The sequence below is a fragment of the Thalassophryne amazonica genome, chromosome 5 (assembly GCF_902500255.1).
Source record: "Thalassophryne amazonica chromosome 5, fThaAma1.1, whole genome shotgun sequence".
NCBI classification, from domain to species: Eukaryota; Metazoa; Chordata; class Actinopteri; order Batrachoidiformes; family Batrachoididae; genus Thalassophryne; species Thalassophryne amazonica.
The window spans coordinates 22,870,081-22,886,539 of record NC_047107.1 but is presented as its reverse complement, the minus strand read 5'-3'; the positions used below and the strand labels follow the sequence as shown (position 1 = coordinate 22,886,539).

General features: G+C 47.3%; 1 protein-coding gene across 6 annotated transcripts in view; it reads left to right on the top strand.

The window, feature by feature from the left end:
* The window catches only part of gapvd1 (GTPase activating protein and VPS9 domains 1), a 137,755-nt gene that overhangs the window by 78,343 nt on the left and 42,953 nt on the right, over positions 1–16,459 (top strand). For all 6 annotated transcript variants that reach the window (XM_034169776.1, XM_034169781.1, XM_034169780.1 and 3 more), the window contains one exon: positions 5,668–5,805. In XM_034169776.1, coding sequence (XP_034025667.1) covers positions 5,668–5,805 — 138 coding nt within the window. The remainder of the gene's footprint in view (positions 1–5,667; positions 5,806–16,459) is intronic.

Here is a 16,459-nt window from a genome sequence, read left to right as displayed (position 1 = left end):
AGCACAGCCAAGATATCAAAGGAGTGGCTTCAGGACAACTCTGTGAATGTCCTTGAGTGGCTCAGCCAGAGCCCAGACCTGAATCTGATTGAACTTCTCTGGAGAGATCTGAAAATGGCTGTGCACTGACACTCCCCATCCAGCCTGATGGAGCTTGAGAGGTTTTGCAAAGTGGAATGGACATAACTGCCCAAAGATAGGTGCACCAAGCTTGTGGCATCATATTCAAGAAGACTTGAGGCTGTAATTGCTGCCAAAGGTGCATCAACAAAGTATTGAGCAAAGGGTGTGAATACTTATATGCACGTGATTTCTTAGCTTTTTATTTTTAATACATTTGAAAAAAAAAATTAAAAAATTCACCTTGTCATTATGGGGTGTTGTGAGTAGAATTTTGAGGGGAAAAATGAATCTACTCCATTTAGGAAAAATGCTGTAACATAAAATGTGGAAAAATTAAAGCGCTGTGAATACTTTCCAGATGCACTGTAAATAGTATATCTAAAGGCCCGCTGACACTTGCATGACTTCACATCGTCATGACAATCCCACCCGCTGTGTTCCCAGCTGGACAACGTGCTTTGTTCCACCAGCTGCCACGCGCTGAACGCTCTGTATATAAAATAATTATTTTGTGGCAAATTAATCATTTTCTCTACAAGTTAGTTGTTGAAAATGGCTCTAATCGCTTCCTGAATCACAGAGGGCTGCTCCAGCAGCAGCTGTTCGAGCGCGCAACGTTGATCGACATTTATGCGTGAAAGATTTTTTTGAACATTTCAAAAATCTCTTTGCGCAATTGCAAGCGCCTTCACCCCTCTCGTGTTCAGTCTACACCCGTTAAAGATGAGTTTACTCTCCTGCACGACACAAGGCATGCAAGTGCGCGCATCAAAGTCGTGCCAGTGTCAGGGGGCCTTAAGTCATATGGTAAGATGAGTTGTGGGCAGCTAGGGTCAAGGCAGTACAGGATTTCCTTGCAACTAATTACCATAACAGGTTTGTTTACTGTTGTGCTTCTCTCAACTTACACACTGTATCATCATTGAAATGACCTGCTGAGGTCATCTGTGGCAAGGAAAACCTACTCTGTCTTGGCTCTTCATGGCACACTGTTGGCTGCCCCTGGTCTAGAGTCAGAACATCTCAAAAACTGAGAGACTATGGAAAAAGGAGACCAGTGAGAGAAGCCACCCAGACACCCATGACAACTCAGAAGGTGTTATAGGTTTCTGTGGATGTGATTGGAGAACCTGTGCATAGATTTGTACAGTCTTGCCTTTTGCATCACCAGTAACATCTTTTTGGTGAAGTGGGGCTGAGAAGGACTTTAAGACATGAAAACAGATCAAATCGAGGCTTGAATCTCCCATGTGTCTTCTGGGAAACTGTGACTAAAATTTTTTTGTCTTCTGTTTAAGAAAAACCTTCTCTGTGCTACTCAGATCTGTGTAACTGGTGATCCAACAAACAAAAGCTGCACTGTCCCCAGTTCCTCCAGTCACAACCACAAGAAGCCTGTAATTAGGCTATTCCACAGAGCGCCGTTCCTTCCTGTTTGATCCTGAATAGCAAATCTGGGTGCATTTTGAAGAATCATAGTAAGTTCTTGATCCATTTTTGCCAATGTTGAACAAGCTTAGTATACGTAGTCGTTACCCTCTGATTTCAAATCGGCGACAAATTTTCAAACTTCAAAAATTTCATCCTGGTTTGCAAGATTGTCGCTAGTGCATGGTAACTTCCAGGTGTTCGTAGTCTTAACAGCTTCAGTCATGTTTGAACATCTTTACACAGGGTAGTCCTCGTGAGTACAGCTTGAAATGTATTTGGTTGAATTCCATCAGGGTAAAAATTTGAAGCAGAAGCAGCATTTGTTGGTTTTCTGGGTGAGGGCATAGCTCCTTACTTTTGTTTTCTGGCGGATTGCCAGGTATGCACTTTATAAGCCATCCGGTTGCCAGGGCTGCACTTTATAAGTCATCCGGTTGCCAGGGCTGCACTTTAAAGCCAGCCTGTTAGGAGTCACGTGAGATTAAGCTGTTTCATTCTGTTTTTGTGCTTTTTTTGAATCATGCGTGATCGTAGTAGAATGGTGCCCTGTGGAATAGGGGTGTAACTCATTCAGGGTTGTTGTGGATCTCTGGTTGGCTTCCTTCACCAGCATCTTACTCCAGACACATTTACCGCACAGTGCCATACTGTTTATATTGATTAAAGATTAGATTAGCTTCGATAGTATGCAAATAATGAATGTTTGAGTTCAATGGTATGAATATTTCATGAGGTGAAAGGTGGAATGTTCCATCTTTCACTGAATTAAATATTCGTTCCATTTAATGAATGAAACAAAACATTCATTATTTGTTTTTAGATAACAGCTAAAATAGATCCTTGACATTTGATATTTTATTAATTTATAAACAACAGAAAATGGACTTAGATTTTGGTGTGTGTCACTGGTGCTTTGACATCAACAATCCAACACGAACTTTAAATAGGAATCCAACTTGTTCTCAGTCAGCTTGCAGAAACAGTCAGATATTTCAAAAACAATTCTGATGATGGAGTCTGTAATGCCGTTCACCAACTTTGTGTACTTCCTCACTCCAGAGAGAAATTGCGTCAGAAATTTGTCCAGCTCTTCATCCTAACAGCTCTTCATGCTGCCAGACGGCTTACAGCGTAGTGGGTTTGTTTTGTGTGTATATTTGTGTGTGGGGGTGTGTGTGTGTGTTTGAAGAATTCGCACTGTCAATTAGCTCCTTCAAATCGTTGTCTATGTTTAGCGAAACGCCACCTCCGATAGTGTGAGTACATGTGGTGGATAGAGCGTGCAATAGCACATTTGATATTATAGTACCAAAATTGCACACTAAAAGCAGTATTGCATGGTAAATGAAACACAAAGGCAAATGGTACGAATAATCCATGTCACGTGACATACAACCCACCAATTCAATGACAAAGATCTACTTAGCCGTTATGTAAAACCTTAATCCCTTGGGAATACTCCTTCAGGGAAATTGAAGTGTATCCTCGTTTTGTTTTTCACAAAATAAAACTGTCTTCATCTTGAACTACTGTCTAGTTGGTACATGTCTGTGAGGATGAGTGTCTTTGTTTGTGCTGGTATCACGTGTCGCCACATCCACTACACCATGGAACCACTCTTGGTTCCCAGATTGCTCCCAGACAGACTTCCAGGCTATCTTTCCATTATAAATTGGCCTTATTTTCTTGGTATATCACAGTGTTACAGCTAATTTTATTGTTTGTAAAGTATTGATTTTGAGGAGATTCTATCAAAATATAGTGAGTGTACTCATATGAGATTTTATAGACAATATGAAGGCAAAAGGGCATACACAAGGTTGGAGGTTTATGCTGCATTCAGTGGAAACTGGAATGGAAACTAGAAGATACCCAGCAAAATGTTGCTGTAAATAATGTCTAGGTTTTATTTTTTAGTCCTTCCCAATAGGATCTGTGGTGGCATGTGTTAGTCGTTTCAGTCGTCGTTTGTTTCCATTTTACCGAGTTATTTTTTTATTTATTTAACATTTATTTTATTTGTTTATTTATGTAACAACTGAACATCAGCCAGATTTTTTTTGCTCCATGAAGCTGATGCTATACTGCAGCAGTGCTCTTTTACTTAGATGTCATGCTGGGAAATGGTGTGTCATGGGAGCATAACTCTTAACCACATTAATCTGTTATTTGAATACTATGGAACAAAATTGTAGTGTTTCCAAAGAACATTATTTTTATGACTTAAATCATTAAAATTCAAAGGGCCTACAAGTTAACGATTAACATAAATGAAGTCCAAGAGATGTTCAGTGACCTGGAAATGTTCATGTATCCGTCCCCTGAGTTGTCTGAGGAAAACTAGCAGTAAAAGTGATGATCTGCATTTACAGTCATCTTTATATTTAGTTTTTCTCATTGCTTATGGCTTCTGAAATGGCCCACTTTATCTGCATTGTCTCGGTGCATTCAGCTGTAAATGAGTACCAGCCTTGTGCACGTAATCTCATTGACTCTCATCCCCTTCACGCTGTGGTGTATGTGCTGGGCTTCAAGGCTTGTATTTGACTTCCTTCTGAAACTGAGAGGGACTGTGTATAAAAACTGCTATAAATCTGAAATGTTTGATGTGATATTTTTTAGAGCCCGACCGATATGGATTTTTTTGAGGCTGATGCTGATAATGATATTTGGATGAAAAAAATTCTGATAATCGATAAATCGGCTGATTTGCCGATAGCCGATAAATCAGCCAATATTATTATTTTTTTTAAATGAATAAAATGTTCTTTTTTGTACCCTTAACAAAAAAGGTATGAGCTAAAAGCTGAAGCTTTGTCCTCATATTGATTAACTTTATAACAGAGAAGAATTTTCAAGTTCGCAAAGTAATCGCAAAGTTATTACAAACAACATCCTTATAAACTTACTTGTATGCTTTTGTCAGCCGATCAGTGCAGTGTGATGGTGAACTACGGGGGCCAGTGATGAACACATTTAAGCAGGGGTGTAAGCAGCTCTCAGTTGAATGGAGTCAGAGCTCCATCTACTGGACAAACGGTGCAAGGACATTTTACATTGCCGACATAAACATTATTTCAGTAGCTGTTCTGTTTATGAGAAATTATCGGCATTCTATTGGCAGAATTTCGGCCGATAGTGAGTACTTTGAAAAGGGCTTATATCGACCGATAATATTGGCCGGCCAATATATCGGTCAGGCTCTAATATTTTTATTAAATCCCTTGAGTTAATAATAAGGACTGCATTTCTGTAACTTTTTATGTTAAGTCAGTCCTTTTGCTCCCTTGTTTTCACTCAGGTTCACCACACCGAGGTGGATTTGCATGTTGAATTGGCACAGGTTTTACGCCGGATGCCCTTGCTGACGCAACTCCACATTACATGGGGAGATGTGGCAGGGGTGAGGTTTAAACCGGGGACCTTCCGCACGGAAACCGAGCGCATTGACCGCTTGGCCATTTTTCTATTGAGCAGATGCTGAAACTGCTTTATAATGATGCCTCACATTTACTTCACCAGCTAAGGTCTGTACCAATTTTTATAGTTGGGTAGATTGAGACAATGCAGATTGGCTTGTCCAAGGACACAGGTAGCATGTTTGGGATTCAAACCCAGGTCCTTATCCACTGAGTAGCTCCGCAATTAAATCGAAAGTCTTTATATGTTTTAACTTCAACTTCATTGTGGCGGAGTCCAGAGACAACAAATTGACATTGTTCATTGTTCAAATACTTGTGGACCTGAATGCATTTGACATCCAGTGGCCACTTAGAAATTGTGTGTTGCTTGGTTGCATCTGGTGATACCTGATCTATTTAATACGTCTAACATCTGTGATCATGATGTTAGAAGCGTATCAGATTAATACATCCCAAATTGTAAAGTTCACATTCTTAATTTGTCAAATCAGTGTTTTATTAGAATTTAGGACAGAAAACAAACAAAGTAGAGTGACAAAAGCTCTTCCAGTTTAGCTAAGGGACATAAAGGTACCCTTAAGCTCATGTGACGGCAGAGGTGAAAATTGTCTACAGAGTGCTTTGGCAGAAAAAAGAAAAGTAAGTGGTTTAACTCTTTGTATTTGCATTGTGTGTCCCTTTGTGTCGTCAGGAGCGGCTGCAGAGAACATGCTTGGCAGCCTTCTGTGTCTTCCTGGCTCTGGTTCAGTGCTCCTGGACCCGTATGGCTCGACCATTTCTGAGACCACGAGTGAGGCCTGGAGTGTGGAGGTCCTGCCAAGCGACTCAGGTGGGGCGCTCACTTCATTCTATTTGTGTAGATGCTTTGCCACTGTTGTGCTGATTTGCCTCTTGTTTTGATTCAAACACTTCGTGTCCTCGACAGTCTTTAATGTTTTTTGCCTGCATGTGTACCCACTCGTATATGAGATGTGGTGAGAGTCGAAGCACCAGGTGCGTCTGCGCTGTTTTTCATACTGAAATGCGTGCGTGCATCTGTCATCTGTCTTTCAGGGCAGATCTTGGTGTGCCAGTAAAAGGCAGCTCAGGGTTTCCTTGGAGGGACCACCAGGTGTGTTTGCACCTGTGGTGGAGCAGTGGGGAGGAAAAGCACAAGGACAGCAGCTGTCCTCAGTCACTTTACATGGTGTCAGTGTTTTATCTGGCAACACTCACAGTTAGTTAGCCTCAGTGTGGCTTTGCTTATAGTCTGTTGCGTATTTATTTTTCTCCAGCTTCAATGCAAATCGTGTTGTGGCTCACATACAGCATGTCATCATACATATGTAATCTCCTCGACGATCAGTTGCACATTCTTGTGAGCTCCACTAAAATTAGTTACCTTCATAAAGGACTTAATACTTTTGCCTACATCTATTTATGGTCAGAATACACATAAGCAAATGAACTGATTTTTGCTAAATTTGGTTAGGAGGTAAATTGTGAAGCCAGTGTAGGGGAAAAAAAAAGGGGGTGTAGGAAAGAGGAGAACTTAGACTTTAGTTTGTTAAATTACAAACTAAATCAAGATAACAGTGTTTTGTTAGTTTTTAATTAATACATTTTTTTATGAAAGTTGCTTCAAAGGATGGGCCGGGTCAGCACTGGATGTGGGGATGCTCTGGATAAGAGCACTTTGCCATGACAATTTCAAATTATTTTTTAAATACAGCACTCCTGGGTGAGTGTTGTGTGGGCCGCCAGAAGAGGAGGTACTGCTGGCCCACCACCAGAGGGCGCCCTGTCTGGAGTGCGGGCTCCAGGCACCAGAGGGCGCAGCCGTCTCACAGGAGCAGCCAGGGTGACAGCTGTCACGCATCACCTGCAACAGCTGTTACCAATCATCTGATCGGCAGAAGTATATCAGCAGGACGACGTCTCCACCTCTTTGCCGAGATATCGTTCTACCTGGAAGGTAACGTACCTCAGCTGACTGTTTTGACAGTATTTTTGTGACTTGTGCGTTGTTAGTGTGGACTACTGTTCCAACGAGAGGTGGAGGTAGCATTCCTGCTATACGGATTCCTGGGTGCAAAACGCTCCCTCATTTAATTGTTTTTTGTTCCTCGCCAGCAGTACCAGGTCCGACACGCGGAGGCAGTGGCCTCCTGGGAGTTCGGGACTTGGCGGTTCCAGTATTCCTGGGGTCTGGTGGCGGAGGAAATCGTGTGGTTCCGGTTCTGCTTTGGACAGGCGTCTCCTATCTTGGAGCCTGCCCACACGACACCTGTGTGAATTGAATTTTGTCCATTGTTGTAATCTGTTGTTTGTTGTGCACGTTCGCAACAGTAAAGTGTTGTTATTTGACCTATTCCATTGTCCGTTCATTTGCGCCCCCTGTTGTGGGTCCGTGTACTTACACTTTCCCAACAGGATATCTCGGCCAACGTCATGGATCCCGAGGGGCGTCAACCGGCTGTTGAACGGCCAATGGAAGAACAGGGTGCACAGGCGCCCGCAGGAGGAATGATCGGTGAGTTGCAGCGGATCCTCACCGTTTTCACGGCTCGGTTGGATTTAATGACCGAGCAGAACGTCCTCCTTAACCGCAGGGTGGAGGCTCTCGCCGCGCAGGTGGAGGCGCGCCCTCAGGGCGCTGCTGCGGCTCTCCCTCCTGTCGATCCTGTGCGTAACAGTGACGTTCCACTGGTCGTTCAACGACCCCTCCCACCTTCCCCGGAAGCATACATAAGCCCTCCAGAGCCATACGGAGGTTGTGTGGAGATGTGCGCGGACTTCCTTATGCAGTGTTCGCTCGTCTTCGCACAACGTCCTGTCATGTACGCGACTGATTCTAGCAAGATAGCTTATGTAATAAACCTGCTTTGCGGTGAGGCACGCGCTTGGGCTACAGCGCTCTGGGAGCAGAATTCACGGCTCCTTCAGACATATGATGGGTTTGTGAGGGAGTTCAGAACAGTGTTCGATCACCCAAATAGAGGTGAGACCGCTTCAGCCGTGCTGCTGTCAATGAGACAGGGGCGCCGGAGCGCAGCTGCCTATGCAGTCGACTTCCGCATCGCGGCTGCGAGGTCCGGCTGGAATAGCACTGCCCTCCGCACCGCCTTCGTAAACGGACTGTCGTTGGTCCTCAAGGAGCACCTGGTGGCTAAGGACGAACCGCGGGATTTAGATGGGCTTATTGATCTCGTTATACGATTAGACAATCGGTTAGAAGAAAGCCGTCGGGAACGAGACGAAGGGCGTGGCCGGGCACGCGCCGTCCCTCTCCCTTCCGGTTCCGACCGAGTTCCGCCCTCCCCACGCTCCACGGCCCCTACGCTCCGTGTGGTTACAGCTCCCCCTGCTGACGAAGCTATGGACACGAGCAGGGCCACATTTAGGGCACCAGACAGACAGAGGAGGCTGGCCCGCGGAGCGTGTTTTGTTTGTGGCTCGATAGAGCATCAGGTAAGAGACTGCCCCGAGCGGTTAAACACCAACGCCCGCCCCTAGAAACTGGGCTTAGGGTGGGCCGAGACTTTCACGTGGGACACACCCATATTGCCACACGACTCCCAGTTACAATCCTTTATGAGGATTTAACCCTGAAGGCCCCAGCACTGGTGGACACCGGCTGTGAAGGGAATCTGTTAGACAGCAGATGGGCCAGGGAGATAGGGCTCCCTCTGGTGGCGCTTACCTCGCCTGTGCAGGTGCGAGCACTAGATGGCTCCCTACTCCCTCCAATCACACATAAGACACCACCAGTAACTCTGGTGGTGTCAGGAAATCACCGGGAGGAGATCGAGTTTTTTGTGACACCTGCTACCTCCCGTGTGATCTTAGGCTTCCCCTGGATGTTGAAACACAATCCCCGGATCGATTGGCCGTCCGGGGTAGTGGTTCAGTGGAGCGAGACCTGCCATTGGGTATGTTTAGGTTCCTCGGTTCCTCCCGGTTCCCAGGCTAAGGAGGAGGTCAGAGTCCCGCCCAATCTAGGGACGGTGCCAGTGGAGTACCACGACCTTGTAGATGTGTTCAGTAAGGATCTGGCGCTCACCCTTCCCCCCCACCGTCCGTACGATTGTGCCATTGATTTGGTTCCAGGCGGTGAGTTCCCGTCCAGCAGGCTGTACAACCTCTCCCGACCTGAGCGCGAATCAATGGAGACCTACATCCGGGACTCTTTAGCCGCCGGGTTGATCCGGAATTCCACCTCCCCGATGGGTGCAGGTTTCTTTTTTGTGGGTAAAAAAGACGGCGGACTTCGTCCATGCATTGATTACAGGGGACTGAACGAAATCACGGTTCGCAATCGATACCCGTTGCCCCTGTTGGATTCAGTGTTCACGCCCCTGCATGGAGCCCGAATATTCACTAAATTGGATCTTAGAAATGCGTATCACCTGGTTCGGATCCGGAAGGGAGACGAGTGGAAGACGGCATTTAACACCCCCTTAGGTCACTTTGAGTACCTGGTCATGCCGTTCGGCCTCACAAACGCCCCCGCGACGTTCCAGGCTTTGGTTAATGATGTCTTGCGGGATTTCCTGCACCGATTCGTCTTCGTATATCTAGACGATATACTCATCGTTTCTCCGGATCCTGAGACTCATGCCCGGCATGTACGTCAGGTCCTGCAGCGGTTGTTGGAGAACCGGCTGCTTGTGAAGGGCGAGAAGTGTGAGTTCCACCGCACATCTTTGTCCTTCCTGGGGTTATCATCTCCCCCAACTCCGTCGCTCCTGATCCGGCCAAGGTTGCGGCGGTGAGAGACTGGCCCCAACCCACTAGCTGTAGGAAGCTGCAACAGTTCCTCGGCTTTGCTAATTTCTACAGGAGGTTCATTAAGGGCTACAGTCAGGTAGTTAGCCCCCTGACAGCCCTGACCTCACCAAAAGTCCCCTTCACCTGGTCGGATCGTTGCGATGCCGCGTTCAAGGAGTTGAAACGGCGCTTCTCGTCTGCACCCGTTCTGGTGCAGCCCGATCCTAGTCGCCAGTTAGTGGTTGAAGTGGACGCCTCGGACTCAGGGATAGGAGCTGTGCTTTCCCAGAGCGGGAAGACCGATAAGGTCCTTCACCCGTGTGCCTATTTTTCCCGCAGGTTGACCCCGGCCGAACGGAATTATGACGTCGGCAATCGAGAACTCCTTGCGGTGAAAGAGGTTCTTGAAGAGTGGAGACATCTGTTGGAGGGAACGTCCGTGCCATTCACGGTTTTCACTGACCACCGGAACCTGGAGTATATCAGGACCGCCAAGCGGCTGAATCCCAGGCAAGCCCGCTGGTCACTGTTCTTCGGCCGTTTTGACTTCCGGATCACCTACCGTCCCGGGACCAAGAACCAGAGATCGGATGCCTTGTCCCGGGTACATGAAGATGAAGTCAAAACGGAGTTGTCGGATCCACCGGAACCCATCATCCTGGAGTCCACTATCGTGGCCACCCTCACCTGGGACGTAGAGAGAACCGTCCGGGAGGCCCTGGCACGAAGCCCGGACCCCGGAACTGGGCCGAAGAACAGACTTTACGTCCCACCAGAAGCTAGGGCTGCAGTCCTGGACTTCTGTCACGGCTCTAAGCTCTCCTATCATCCAGGGGTGCGAAGAACCGTGGCAGTTGTCCGGCAGCGCTTCTGGTGGGCGTCCCTAGAGGCCGACGTCCGGGATTATATCCAGGCCTGCACCACCTGCGCCAGGGGCAAGGCTGACCATCGCAGGGCTTCGGGTCTGCTCCAGCCGCTGCCCGTGCCCCATCGCCCCTGGTCCCACATCGGCCTGGATTTTGTCACGGGCCTCCCGCCGTCCCAGGGCAACACCACCATCCTCACGATAGTGGACCGATTCTGCAAGGCGGCCCACTTCGTGGCCCTCTCGAAGCTCCCGACGGCCCAGGAGACAGCGAACCTCCTGGTTCACCACGTCGTTCGGCTGCATGGGATCCCAACAGACACCGTCTCCGATCGCGGTCCCCAGTTCTCCTCGCACGTCTGGAGGAGCTTCTGCCGGGAACTGGGGGCCACGGTGAGTCTCTCATCCGGGTACCATCCCCAGACCAACGGGCAAGCAGAACGGGCCAATCAGGAGATGGAGCAGGCCCTGCGTTGCGTGACAGCCGCGCACCCGGCCGCCTGGAGTACCCATCTGGCCTGGATCGAGTATGCCCATAACAGCCAGGTGTCGTCAGCCACCGGCCTCTCCCCTTTCGAGGTATGTCTGGGGTACCAACCTCCTTTGTTTCCAGTGGTTGAGGGAGAGGTCGGTGTGCCCTCGGTCCAGGCCCACCTATGGAAGTGCCGTCGGGTGTGGCGTGCCGCCCGTTCTGCCTTGCTGAGGGCCCGGATGAGGTCAAAGGCCCATGCAGACCTTCGGCGGCCCCCGGCCCCTGCGTATCGGCCAGAGCAGGAGGTGTGGTTATCCACCAGAGACATCCCCCTCAAAGTGGACTCCCCCAAGTTACAGGACCGTTACATCGGCCCCTTCAAGATCCAGAAGGTCATCAGTCCAGCCGCAGTGAGGCTTCTGCTGCTGGCCTCACTGCGGATCCATCCTGTATTTCACGTGTCCCGGATTAAACCACATCACACCTCACCCCTCTGTACTCCGGGCCCGGCACCGCCCCCTGCCCGGATCATCGATGGCGAGCCGGCTTGGACTGTACGCCGGCTTTTGGATGTCCGTAGGATGGGCCGGGGCTTCCAGTATTTGGTGGACTGGGAGGGGTACGGACCTGAAGAACGCTCCTGGGTGAAGAAGAGCTTCATCCTGGACCCGGCCCTCCTGGCCGATTTCTACCGCCGCCACCCGGACAAGCCTGGTCGGGCGCCAGGAGGCGCCCGTTGAGGGGGGGGTCCTGTTGTGTGGGCCGCCAGAAGAGGAGGTACTGCTGGCCCACCACCAGAGGGCGCCCTGTCTGGAGTGCGGGCTCCAGGCACCAGAGGGCGCAGCCGCCTCACAGGAGCAGCCAGGGTGACAGCTGTCACGCATCACCTGCAACAGCTGTTACCAATCATCTGATCGGCAGAAGTATATCAGCAGGACGACGTCTCCACCTCTTTGCCGAGATATCGTTCTACCTGGAAGGTAACGTACCTCAGCTGACTGTTTTGACAGTATTTTTGTGACTTGTGCGTTGTTAGTGTGGACTACTGTTCCAACGAGAGGTGGAGGTAGCATTCCTGCTATACGGATTCCTGGGTGCAAAACTCTCCCTCATTTAATTGTTTTTTGTTCCTCGCCAGCAGTACCAGGTCCGATACGCGGAGGCAGTGGCCACCTGGGAGTTCGGGACTTGGCGGTTCCAGTATTCCTGGGGTCTGGTGGCGGAGGAAATCGTGTGGTTCCGGTTCTGCTTTGGACAGGCGTCTCCTATCTTGGAGCCTGCCCACACGACACCTGTGTGAATTGAATTTTGTCCATTGTTGTAATCTGTTGTTTGTTGTGCACGTTCGCAACAGTAAAGTGTTGTTATTTGACCTATTCCATTGTCCGTTCATTTGCGCCCCCTGTTGTGGGTCCGTGTACTTACACTTTCCCAACAGTGAGTACAGGTCAGATGATGGTCACATTTTGCAACCTTATTTGCTGTATCTTTTGTCAGAAGTGTGATACTTATCCTTAAGGCCATATCTCACTCCAGTCAACACTATCTTTGAAAAAATGATATGCCTGATTATGAAGTATTACTTCCAACTTTTTAACTTGTGCAAGCCCTGATGTCGCTGATAAGTTGATTACTGATAGCAGACTTCACCCCATTCATGCAACCCATGGAATATAACAATTCATCAAAGATTCTTTAATAATATTCTTACCAAGTGTTCATCCTTTCTTTGTGTTTTTTGGACAATGCCAACACATTATAGCCTAGTTAGTATTTATAGTCTATTATAGTCTATAGTATATTATAGTCTATTATTATATATTATAGTCAGTAGTATATTTAAAATAGTAAGTCCCTTTGGCTGCTCCCTTGTTTGCACTTGGGGTCGCCACAGCAAATCCAAGGTGGATCTGCATGTTGAATTGGCACAGGTTTTACGCCAGATGCCCTTCCTGACGCAACTCCACATTACATGGAGAAATGTGGCAGGGGTGGGATTTGAACCCGGAACCTTCTGCACTGAAACCAAGCACATTAACCACTTGGCCACCACCCCTGCCATATTTAAATAAAGTATAAAAAGCTGGCCCCACTAAACGACCAAAATCATTTTTATCAAATAATTTGTGAAAATAACAAAATATTACATTTATTTCTATAAAGAAATTTTATATATATATATATATATATATATATATATATATATATATATATACTTAACAAAAATATAAATGCAACACTTTTGGTTTTGCTCCCATTTTGTATGAGATGAACTCAAAGATCTAAAACGTTTTCCACATACACAATATCACCATTTCCCTCAAATATTGTTGACAAACCAGTCTAAATCTGTGATAGTGAGCACTTCTCCTTTGCTGAGATAATCCATCCCACCTCACAGGTGTGCCATATCAAGATGCTGATTAGACACCATGATTAGTGCACAGGTGTGCCTTAGACTGCCCACAATAAAAGGCCACTCTGAAAGGTGCAGTTTTATCACACAGCACAATGCCACAGATGTAGCAAGATTTGAGGGAGCGTGCAATTGGCATGCTGACAGCAGGAATGTCAACCAGAGCTGTTGCTCGTGTATTGAATGTTCATTTCTCTACCATAAGCCGTCTCCAAAGGCGTTTCAGAGAATTTGGCAGTACATCCAACCAGCCTCACATCTGCAGACCACGTGTAACCATACCAGCCCAGTACCTCCACATCCAGCATGTTCACCTCCAAGATCGTCTGAGACCAGCCACTCGGACAGCTGCTGAAACAATCGGTTTGCACACCCAAAGAATTTCTGCACAAACTGTCAGAAACCGTCTCAGGGAAGCTCATCTGCATGCTCGTCGTCCACATTGGGGTCTCGACCTGACTCCAGTTCGTCGTCGTAACCGACTTGAGTGGGCAAATGCTCACATTCGCTGGCGTTTGGCATGTTGGAGAGGTGTTCTCTTCACGGATGAATCCTGGTTCACACTGTTCAGGGCAGATGGCAGACAGCGTGTGTGGCGTCGTGTGGGTGAGCGGTTTTCTGATGTCAGTGTTGTGGATCGAGTGGCCCATGGTGGCGGTGGGGTTATGGTGTGGGCAGGCGTCTGTTATGGACGAAGAACACAGGTGCATTTTATTGATGGCATTTTGAATGCACAGAGATACCGTGACGAGATCCTGAGGCCCATTGTTGTGCCAACATCCAAGAACATCACCTCATGTTGCAGCAGGATAATGCACGGCCCCATGTTGCAAGGATCTGTACACAATTCTTGGAAGCTGAAAATGTCCCAGTTCTTGCATGGCCGGCATACTCACCGTACATGTCACCCATTGAGCATGTTTGGGATGCTCTGGACCGGCGTATACGACAGCGTGTACCAGTTCCTGCCAATATCCAACAACTTCGCACAGCCATTGAAGAGGAGTGGACCAACATTCCACCGGCCACAATTGACAACCTGATCAACTCTATGTGAAGGAGATGTATTGCACTGCATGAGGCAAATGGTGGTCACACCAGATACTGACTGGTATCCCCCCCCCCCCAATAAAACAAAACTGCACCTTTCAGAGTGGCCTTTTATTGTGGGCAGTCTAAGGCACACCTGTGCACTAATCATGGTGTCTAATTAGCATCTTGATATGGCACACCTGTGAGGTGGGATGGATTATGTCAGCAAAGGAGAAGTGCTCACTATCACAGATTTAGACTGGTTTGTGAACAATATTTGAGGGAAATGGTGATATTGTGTATGTGGAAAAAGTTTTAGATCTTTGAGTTCATCTCATACAAAATGGGAGCAAAACCAAAAGTGTTGCGTTTATATTTTTGTTGAGTGTATAAATAAAATATATGAGGTATGTCAGAAAAGTTCCAGGACTGGTGTCACAAAAATGTATTTCAAATCCAAACTACAAGTTATCCTTTTCAAAGTAATCTCCCTGGAGTCTAATGCACTTTCTCATCCTTCTCTGCCACGCTTGCATGCACTTCTGGAAGGATTCTTCCAGGATTCTCTGTAGCTCTGTCATCACGGCCTTTTTGATGTCATGCACATCTTCAAAATGGGTTCGCTTGATGACCCCCTTGAGCTTGGGGAAGAGGAAAAAAAATCACATGGAGCCAGGTCAGGCGAGTAGGGAAGTTGCTCCAGTACAGTGATGTTCTTCTGGGCCAGGATCTCTCAGGTACTCAGGGCAGTGTGGACAGGTTCGTTCGTCATGGTGAAGCACCCACGAGTTGTGTTGCCCAACTCTTGCCTCTTCTCGCGCACTGAATGAAGCAAACGCTGCAGTATCTCTTTGTAGACATGCTGGTTGATCGTCTGGCCCTGTGGCAAGAACTCGCAGTGGATGATGCCCCTCACATCGAAGAATGCGATCAACATGACTTTTTGAGTTTGGACTTCAACTGTCTTGCTTTCTTCGGCCTTGGTGAATTCAGGGTCTTCCACTGAAGGCTCTGGCATTTGGTCTCTGGGTCGTACTCAAAGATCCATGACTCATCACTGGTGATGACTCTCCCTAACAAGTTTGGTTCAGTTTCAAGACGCTCGAGGATGTCCTGACACCCTTGCATGCAGCGATCCTTCTGGTCATCATTTTGAAGATGTGCACGGCATCAAAAAGACCGTGACGACAGAGCTGCGGAGAATCCTGGAAGAATCCTTCCAGGAGTGCATGCAAGCGTGGCAGAGAAGGATGGGAAAGTGCATTAGACTCCAAGAGGATTACATTGAAGGGGCTAACTTGTAGTTTGGATTTGAATTTTTTGCTTTTGCCTATAAATGTAATATAGATTTAATATGGCTTTAATTTGGCGTTCAAGTCAAATGATTGTATTTTGCAATCAAATATGTCCGTCTCCATCTCCTTGTAACCTGCAGTGTATTCAGAAAAAAAAACATTGCATACATCTCATTATGACTGAATAAAAATGATTACATACTGTGAAAGTGGTGTCTTTGATTTCACTCCTGTTGTGTTTGTACACAGAGCCATGTAGAATTATTGTTCCACTGTGTGGCGCTGTCTTTTGTCCACAGAAAAACAGCGGTCCTCCATCAGCCTTCTCTAGACATGCTGGGGCTCCCATTAGCTTAGCTTAGTTTAGTTTAGCTGTTGGTTTAGCTCAGCTTAGCCAATATCTCAAAGGGGTAGGACCTGTACCATGTCACTGCTCTCCTGTTAACAGTGGTCACTGGTTCTCTCCTTTCTGTCCGAATGGATCACAGAAGCAGCTTCCTCAGCGAGACTTGCCGGCGTCCCACACGTAGCATCTTAGCTTAGTATGGTGTGATGCTGCGGCTGAAACCACAAACATGGCTGGTTCTACGCTTTTGGAAGAGGCAACACACTTTGAGAGTTCTCCTTCTCAAAATGAATGGAAAGGATAAAATC